The 8,676-nt window shown below is 35.9% G+C and overlaps 2 protein-coding genes across 2 annotated transcripts in view; both read left to right on the top strand.

Moving 5' to 3' along the window:
* The window catches only part of LOC109541025, a gene marked incomplete in the record, with an annotated part of 12,281 nt that extends 8,236 nt beyond the window's left edge, over positions 1 to 4,045 (top strand). The window contains 5 exon segments of the mRNA XM_048661145.1: positions 17 to 220; positions 278 to 762; positions 830 to 1,235; positions 1,293 to 1,442; positions 1,939 to 4,045. Of these exon segments, the coding sequence (XP_048517102.1) occupies positions 17 to 220; positions 278 to 762; positions 830 to 1,235; positions 1,293 to 1,442; positions 1,939 to 2,054 (1,361 nt within the window).
* A 1,400-nt stretch (positions 4,046 to 5,445) lies between these two features.
* LOC109541030 (insulin-like receptor) overlaps positions 5,446 to 8,676 on the top strand; it is a 22,732-nt gene continuing 19,501 nt past the window's right edge. Inside the window, exon 1 of the mRNA XM_048661147.1 lies at positions 5,446 to 5,839. The gene's annotated coding sequence lies outside the window, so the exon portion shown is untranslated. The remainder of the gene's footprint in view (positions 5,840 to 8,676) is intronic.

The following is an 8,676-nucleotide window of genomic DNA, read 5'->3' as shown; positions in this document are numbered from 1 at the left end:
TGTAATCATATTATAGGAGACAGTATTCCTTATATGTCTGGATCAAACCAAGCGCTAGAAACTAACTTGGAAAGGGTTCAAAAGAAAATCGGCGATCTCCAGAAGCAAAGGGAAGAACTAAGCCTCCAAGTGAGACAACTTACTGACCGATCCAGCACGCCGCATTCGCACCAAAGCAAACATTCTTCACCCATTGACCAGCAGGCATTCAATAGCAACAGTACGTTTACGCTAAAAGAAGCGAGTGCTTGTAGAGTTAATTTAAATGAATCCTTAGATTATAAAAAAAGACCAACTTCCTCCTGGAGGGAGACAGACTTGGATACCATGAACTCCATTGATCATGGATATGATAGTTACTCTAGCACATCAACGACACCTCTTTACATCAATACAGACATAAAGCCGCTCGGATCTTCAGAGTTTCAAGATCGAAATCTAAAAACCAGCGATTCTACTAGCGATGATACTGCATTGTCTTTAAACCCGCTTGAGAAGCAGGAAATAAAAACGGTTAGAATCGTCAAGAGAGAATCGGAACGTAGGCAGCGCGACAGAGAAAAAACTTTTAATGGAAAATGTGATCCTTTGATGGAAGAAGACGACTCTTCACAAGGGTCGTCCGTGCTCTTCAGACCCACATCTTTACCGCATGCTCTACATTTTGAACACCATTCTTTGCCTGGCAGGAGTAATAAGCAAAAGCCCGCAGAGTTGAGTCCTGTATTCAAAAGTGAAGCTGCCAAGCAAATTATTACCGAGGTATGCGGCTTAACAGTTAAACTTTTAGATATTCTGGCTTAATCATTAAACCTTATTCGCATTGCAGGTATCTAAAAAAAGCCCGACAGTTCAAGGACAGCGGAGGGCGGTTCCGAAAGAACACAGAAGGCACCATACAGCTCCGCATGATAATTTAGTGATGCTAGGAACTCTAGAAGGGCGTAGAGCGAGAGACGACTTGGATATCGAGCGAGCCTTGAGACAAAGAATAGACGCTCCAGATTTGGTGCGATCAACTCTAAGCAATAAAGACCTGAAGTACAATGAAGAAACTATTGATAACATTCTGAGCACCCCCAACAAAATCTTAATACCTGAAAGATACATTCCGGAACAAATGCCCCAACCAAGCGTCGAGGAGCAAGAAAAAAGGAACAAGAAGGTGGAGAGCATCAAGAAAATGTTATCCGATACTGCCATAATTAGCGCGCCAGTTGCGTCTATGCAAAATAGTAAGATTTCGGAATGCCCGTACATGAAATAGAAATAATGGTAAATTTTCATTGCAGGTAATAAATCACAGGACAAAAAGCTAAACACCGGAGGTAAAAGCGCTTCGACTTCCAGCATTTCCGAAGAAAAAAAACAGCGGGAACATTTGTTACAGCTAAATCAAATTCTTGCCAAACAGGTCATGGAAATGAGCAAAGCTGTTGCAGGTACATTGCACATACATTCAGAATAACCACTTTAGCATGCTGTTTTTGCTCTAACTTATCCAGCATTTTTCCTTATAGGAAGCACTGAGCCCGACCATAGTTGATGTTGTTATGCCAAAGCGTTTTGTAGGTGTGTTATTATTTTTTATTTTGCATGATCTGCACCTACTTATTTGCTATTTGTTATCAAAGTGAACACAAATGGAAGCAAATAAAAATAAACACTTCCGTCTAAATTTACCACCTTGTAGGAGGTGAAATCTAAGCAAACAACAATTATCTGTTGTCCGAAGTGGATCGACAAATCGCGTGGGGCGATGTTTGTTTTTCGTTGCGCTTTCTCGTAAAAGTTCACGAAAATAAAACATGTGTTGGCTGCAAAAATATTTATTTTACTTTTGGTAGTTAATCAGCAAATGTAGTAGAAGCATAGATTTCTTGCCCATTTTGCACCTTGTATGTCTCGTATATCTACGATAAATACATATTTTCACAGTGAAGAACTTGCAAGCCCTAAAACTTACGCCCCAGCCAGTAAGTACTGAAGAAGAGGACTCTTCGCCAGTAACCCCTTTGCCGTTATATCAGCAACGTGAGAACTACTACAGTTAGAAAATTAAACGACTGCCGACAATGAGTTAATTTACCTTGGAAGGAAATTATTCAAAATTTGTTCAATTAACTTGACTTCCAACCGACTAGCAAAATGTAGGATAAAACTGTTTAAGATAAGAACGTCGTCATTAATATATCGAAGTTTCTATAAGTGTTCTGTAGGAGTTCTGGGCATAATCATAATATTCCATGTTTCAACGCTTATGTCTATATTACTATTATACTTAGTTAAATCTTTGTGAGACTGAAATTCTTATATGTATATAAGTATATTTACGCTATAGAGCACATTGAAATCAAGCGGCAGATTCTAAAACATATCACATCACTTGGAAGCTACGAATTAAGATATGCGTTATGTGATGAGTTTTGAAATCTATTCTTTCGGTTAGACCTGCTTTAAATGCTTATTACTAAAATCACATGTAAATTCAAATCTGCCAAAGGTCAACAAATAAAGTGTTGTCTACAGTTTTAACGAAACTTAGATAGTCTGAAAGCATATTCTAAATAAATGTATGTCGAATGTAAAACTAAGATTTAAAAATATCTATTCCAGCTGTCGACCTTAGCATTTGATTGATTTGGATATTTTGATTTGATTTTAAATAATTTCCTGTTGTAGTCGCTAGTATGTTCAACTTTTACATGTCGATAATGTTTCTAATTATACACCGAAAGACACAAATACTAGGACGATTTATATACGTATGCTAGTTTGCCAGTGATTGCATTTAATAATTCGATCTGAGGGAGTAATAATTATATCCTCCCTATTGTTTTTAATCGTACCTCGGTTGTAAAGTACAAAATATTTATTTTATTGTTAACCGTTCATTTATTTAATTCAATTAAGGCGAATTGTTACGTCAATTTTCTAGAGGCCTAACGTATTAATTTGTAAGGCAAAATATACATTTAAGATAGGTATTTATTAAGAACTGACTCTAGACAATAAGTCCAAAATGATAATTTATTGGAGGCACTTTCCAATCAATTTTATCTATTCGGTGTAAAAAGGAAAATGAAAAATAATGGCAATATTAACTCACTCATTACCGTTGACTGCAGTAATATGAAAAATTGGTTTAAAATTCATACACGGTTTTCTTGGCATAAACAAACATTTTCAATGTAATACCAGCAATAAAGAAACTGCTCTAGAAATAAATATTCCATATGGACTGTTATTTACTAATGATGATAATATGAAATGTATATTACAAAATTCTTGTTTTGAAAGCGTTATTAAAAAGGCTTGATGAGGTTGGTGATTTTTTCAGGCTCTTGGGCTGTTGTGGAAAATATGTTTTTCTTGACGTTTTACTAGTACGAGTCGCTCGCATTCTCAGAGGTGTATCTCTTGAAGGCACATGATTGATGAGCTAAGAATGAATGGCGCTTGGAGAGAAACATCTTTGAGGATTCGGGTTATTCGCGCTTGTTAAACGTCACGATGAAATTATTTTGCACGATTGCCTAAAAGTCCGAAACACTCGCCAATTTCTATTGAATTTGAATCAACAATATGGCAACTAATGTTCCTGATTTTTATGATTATATGTACTTACAAGCTGAAACACGAGTGAAATACTACTATAACAGTCCATTATATTCGAAGTAGCCTTTTACACTCATGCAATGAATAGTGCTCATAACATGTGCTTGATGATAAATCAATCAAATATTAGAATTTCCATATAAATTTGGTAAGCATGCACAATCGAAGTGCAAGTATGTACTTTGAAAACTTCGAAAGTTTACAAATAATGTTAATCGTTGTTACATGTGTGATGTAAAACACTATGGCTATAAAATAATTGTTATTGTTGAGGTTTGTAAATAATAGATCTAATATATTTTAAGTTCGTAATTAAGGAACGTTCTTTGTATATAGATATTAAATAAACTATTGTAAAAATCAAATATGTATGTATATAATTTTTGTAGACCAGAAATGTGGAAATACAGTGGCATTTCAAAAATTAGCTTTGCCTTTCGCTGCGAATACCCAAAAAAAGTATATACATACTTTCATTAGGAGTTTCAAAAGCAATTTGTGAACAAACTGCTAAACAATGCCTTCCAGTTTTTTGCCAATGTCTGCCACTTTGAATGAATGTCGTCAAATTTTTCCTTGCCAAAGGATATTGTTAATTTCACTGATAAATAGCTTGTTTTTACATGAGTAATTTAATACTGGCCGAAGAAAAGGATAGCTGTGCCATGTTTTGCTGTATTACTTCCAGTCGCTTATTATCGATCTTGCCGTCTAGAAAATGGAATAAATAACAAGGTCTAACTCTAATTGGGATAAGAAGGCTCAAGGATGTTTTTATGCAAGACATTTCAATTGATCAACATTTATTAATATACTTTAAGCAATATTCGCACTTGGTAATGATTAAACTGGATTTCGTGTATTTCCCTCACATCATTATTATGTCACGTCCTCAAATTATATTAATCCCAGAATAAGCCTGGTCTTCGGTGTCAATGGGCAATCTTCCAGAAACGGAAGCCTGTTATTACCCCATGAATTGCCTAATTAAACATCACATTTGGCGACTATTCATTCCGGAAAATCGATTTTAAGAAATAGGGGATGGCCATCCAGAGAATAGAACTATTTATATGTATGTGTCGCGAGTCTCAAACTGGGATATGAGATCTCTACTGACTCCAATTAGAGCGAATGGTGCAAAAAGTTAACAAACATTCTGAAATGCTTTTTTTCTTCAACCTTCTTCAACAAATAAAATGCCATTTTCGAGTTTTTCGGTTTAATTAAGAGTGACTAATCTGGAATCAATAAGGCACCTCCAAGGAGCGTTTTACTTCTTGTAAAAAACAGGAACAGGACGAGCGTCCAAGCAGTTGCCGATTTCCATCAGTTTTCAATTGATCCACTTCAATAAAGTCTACACCCGCAGATCACGACTGAGAAATAATCGAACCGCTTGCTTTTTTGATTTGATGGTACAGTAAAATCCATTTTACCGAAAACGCCATTGAAGTGACATAATTCGATAATTGGGAGCAATCATTTCTTCAGCCCTCTCCACTGATTGTCGGAAATGTAAATCTTGCAATCATAGAACGAGAGCCGCCTTTTTTCCGGTACATTTCATCTGGTGATTTGAATTTACGCAAAAGTTTAAAGGTCTTGCAAATTCGACCTTTAAACTACCCACCTTCGAAGATGATAAATTGGTTGAGAAGTTGAAGGAGATGTCCAACTTTGGATGTGCAGATGGAGATGAGCACGTTGGAAAAATCTGCAAAACAAAAACATGGTAGTGAAATTGGCAACAAGGTCGCAAGTTTATGGGAAGTGGGAATTATTTTTTAGTCTTGACGCCTCTCCCACGTTGATCATTTTCCACACGCATGACGTAAAAATGATCAAAGGATTAGGTTGAGGTTGAAGCATCTGATTCTTATCTGATGAAGCGCATATTGTAGGAACAAATTTTGAAGTTAAAGACGGTAAAGTTGCAGTTTTTGCCGATGGAAGGAGGATGGTGCGACGCAAAGAATGCGATAAATCTGGCAACAGAGGGACGAGCGTGTAGTAGAAAATCGCCAAACAAACAGTGGTAAAGTTTTGTCTTGCAGGCAATGTGGACGATTATTTCGCTGTTTCTTCAGAAAAATTACGCGGTTTTGCAAACAGTAAATTGTTAAGTGCAAAGTTTTCATGTAGCATCGAACTCCATGGGTGAACTACACGATTTAGACGCCAAAACTTCCATTCTCAAGCTGAGAAAACGGCCAAGAAGGTATATTTTGTTTAGAATGCTATTAACGCAAACAGCGTTCCTGCATTCAAATACTTCTCCATCCATTCTCTCTTAGCTGCACAACTCTTTCCCTGCCAGGATTTGGTTCATAACGCTTCTGCATCTCTAGCCAACTAACCTAACTGATTAAAAAAATAAACAAACAATAATTCTGCTTGAAGCTGAAAATTATTGTTCAAGTTCACCAGTCATTCAGCTACCTCATAAATTACTCTAATTAAAAGAAGCTAATCAAATTCCAACCAATGCTACCTTGAACCGGCAGTATTTCCTTTTAGTGGGTTGACTTGTTTGTTTATAACAGTAAAGAAACTGCATCACAATAAAAAAAAGCCGGAAAATCTCGAAGATTCACTTTAGATGGAACGGATGGTTGAAACGTTTTGCAGTAATATCGATCAAATCGTCCTAGTTGGATTTTCGCTCTCGCTTTAAATTTGGGAGTTATTATAATAGCCTGATGCAGTATGCAGTATGATAACTGCAAGGCCAAACTGCAACTTCAAGGCGCCTTCAATCAATTGCTGATTGCTTGGATTTTACAAAGTAATTTAGGAAATAACTATCCAGAGACCTTATTTACTTTGAAGAAAATATCGCAATGTTAATAACCAAATTTATCATTATTGATTCATCCAGATGCAACTTAAAGATAAATATTTCCAATCCACCTTCATCAAACCCAGTTATGATTGTAGTCCAGTAGGCGTCCCGCGAATGAGCAGACCCTTCACTTTCGATGTGAAATATTAAAATATTACATGGTCACTGTAGCCCTCAAACGATTCACTGCATTGCATTTTTTCCTTTTTTATACTTTCTCCATCAAAAAGCAATTTTTAATTTCTATCAAGGCCGAACTGCAACTCCATCTTGCCAACAGACAAATCAGGGTCACTACTTATATCAGTGTTTTCTTGCTACTTTTACGCGCTTTTTATGAATACTTAAAATGTTACACTACCGACAAGTCACGTGGCCCTCTTGGCTGAAAAAATATTTGCGGCTATTGTGGAATCTAAATTTAGGCCATTACCTAGTGACATTAAATTAAATGAGTTACGTATAACATACTTAACTCATTTTATCACCCATGTTAAAATTATTGCAGTTGTCTCGGTATGTTCATGCGGAACATTTAAATCATAATTTCGGATAGTCCAAGATGACCAATTGCTTGATTACTTTCCATCTTACAGCTGCTGAACTGGCCATGCTCAGCCAAAGTATGTGAATTGGTTTGGCAATCAATCACTTTGAGGTCCTTGATCTCTTACATATCTGCTCCATAAATTTTCATTGTGTCTTGATGACTTTTCGCTTTTCGCTATCAAAACAATACAGTTCATTTCGGATGTCTTCCATTAGAGACTCGAACTTTTGACGGAGTCTGCACACCTGTTGCAAAAATATGTAATTTAACAACATCTTGCGAATCCTTTTGGTATTCTTAATCAGTTCGGGAGCAGAACGAACGTCCTGCTGCTTTCGAATTATTTTGCCAATGCTACTCAACGCGCCAAATATGAAGCTTAAAAATTAATTTTCTTCTTGTCAGATTCAGGTCGTTACTATATCTTAATGCAGCAGCATCATAATCGATTCATAAGCTCTTAAGGCTCCAACTTTGTTCATTATCTACGCCATTCCTCGATTCACATCATTAACCAATCCGAGCCAATAACCTGCGAATCTGTTTTTAGACTCACAAAAGCAAACAAAAAATGAAAAGGCCTTTTTATGAATTATGATAATGATTATGCACAATCGGAAAAATGACAAAAATATTTATGAAGTAAAATAAATGACATGACGGAAATGATAAGGTTTTAAAATTGAGTTAAGCTTTCGCGGCCAATGCATGAAACTAGTGACTTCCATAATTTCAGTAAAAGCGCACAAAACTCACAAGTTTCATTTTAAAAGTGTTGCGAATTTTAAATTAATTTGTTCCAACTCTGGCGTGATCACGGTGCAATAATTACTTAGAATAATTGCGAAATATGGTTAATTTACATAATGAAGAGTGGTAAATGATTATGATTGCTAGCCAGAACGCATTGTGGCACGAGCCTTAGGTACGCCAAAGAACTAATTAAATATGTATTTTATACAGTGCTGTCTAATGAGACGAATTTTTTAATAATAAATCTTGATATCGCATTTAATCTCCTCGTTTTTTAGCATATAACTCGACAGGTTGTGACCACCAAAACAGGTGTGTTTCAATTTCAAACCGAAAATAAAATTCACAGCAAAAATTTTTATTTAGGATTGGACTTAATTAAATAACTTGAAGTGACTATGTAAACCTAATAGTTAATAGGAAATCGACCCCCACCCTTGGAAAAATTTCGGCAAAAAATCAAATTTCACATGCGTGTTTATTGAGTTTAATCAATTCTTTTCGACGTAAGAAGGTCACAAATATGCATTTATAAAGTCTTTGGGTCAAATAAGGAAGAAATCGTCAGCTGAAGATAGTGAACGCTTAAAATGTGCCGAAAATGTCTATTATGTTGGATCTGAAACTTCTAGCATGTTTTCCAATGAGCTCGATGCATTCTTCGCATCCGTGAGCTGAAAATGTAGAAAAATTTAAGACATTTTGAGAAAATTTTAATTTTTTCAAAAAATCGACCCCCACTCTCGGAAAAATGTCGACCAAAAATCAAAATTTCACATGTGTGTTTTTTAGCTCAATCGACTCCGTTCAACGTAAGAAGGTCACAAATGTGCATTTATACAGTGTTTGGGTCAATAACAAGGGAGAAATCGTCGGCTAAAGATAGTGAACTCTCAAAACTCGCTTAAAA

Source organism: Dendroctonus ponderosae, unplaced genomic scaffold (genome assembly GCF_020466585.1).
Source record: "Dendroctonus ponderosae isolate FM_Combo_2020 unplaced genomic scaffold, Dpon_F_20191213v2 Dpon_F_20191213_1, whole genome shotgun sequence".
Taxonomy (NCBI): Eukaryota; Metazoa; Arthropoda; class Insecta; order Coleoptera; family Curculionidae; genus Dendroctonus; species Dendroctonus ponderosae.
The sequence above is the reverse complement of the archived record's forward strand: the minus strand, read 5'-3'. Positions and strand labels throughout refer to the sequence as shown.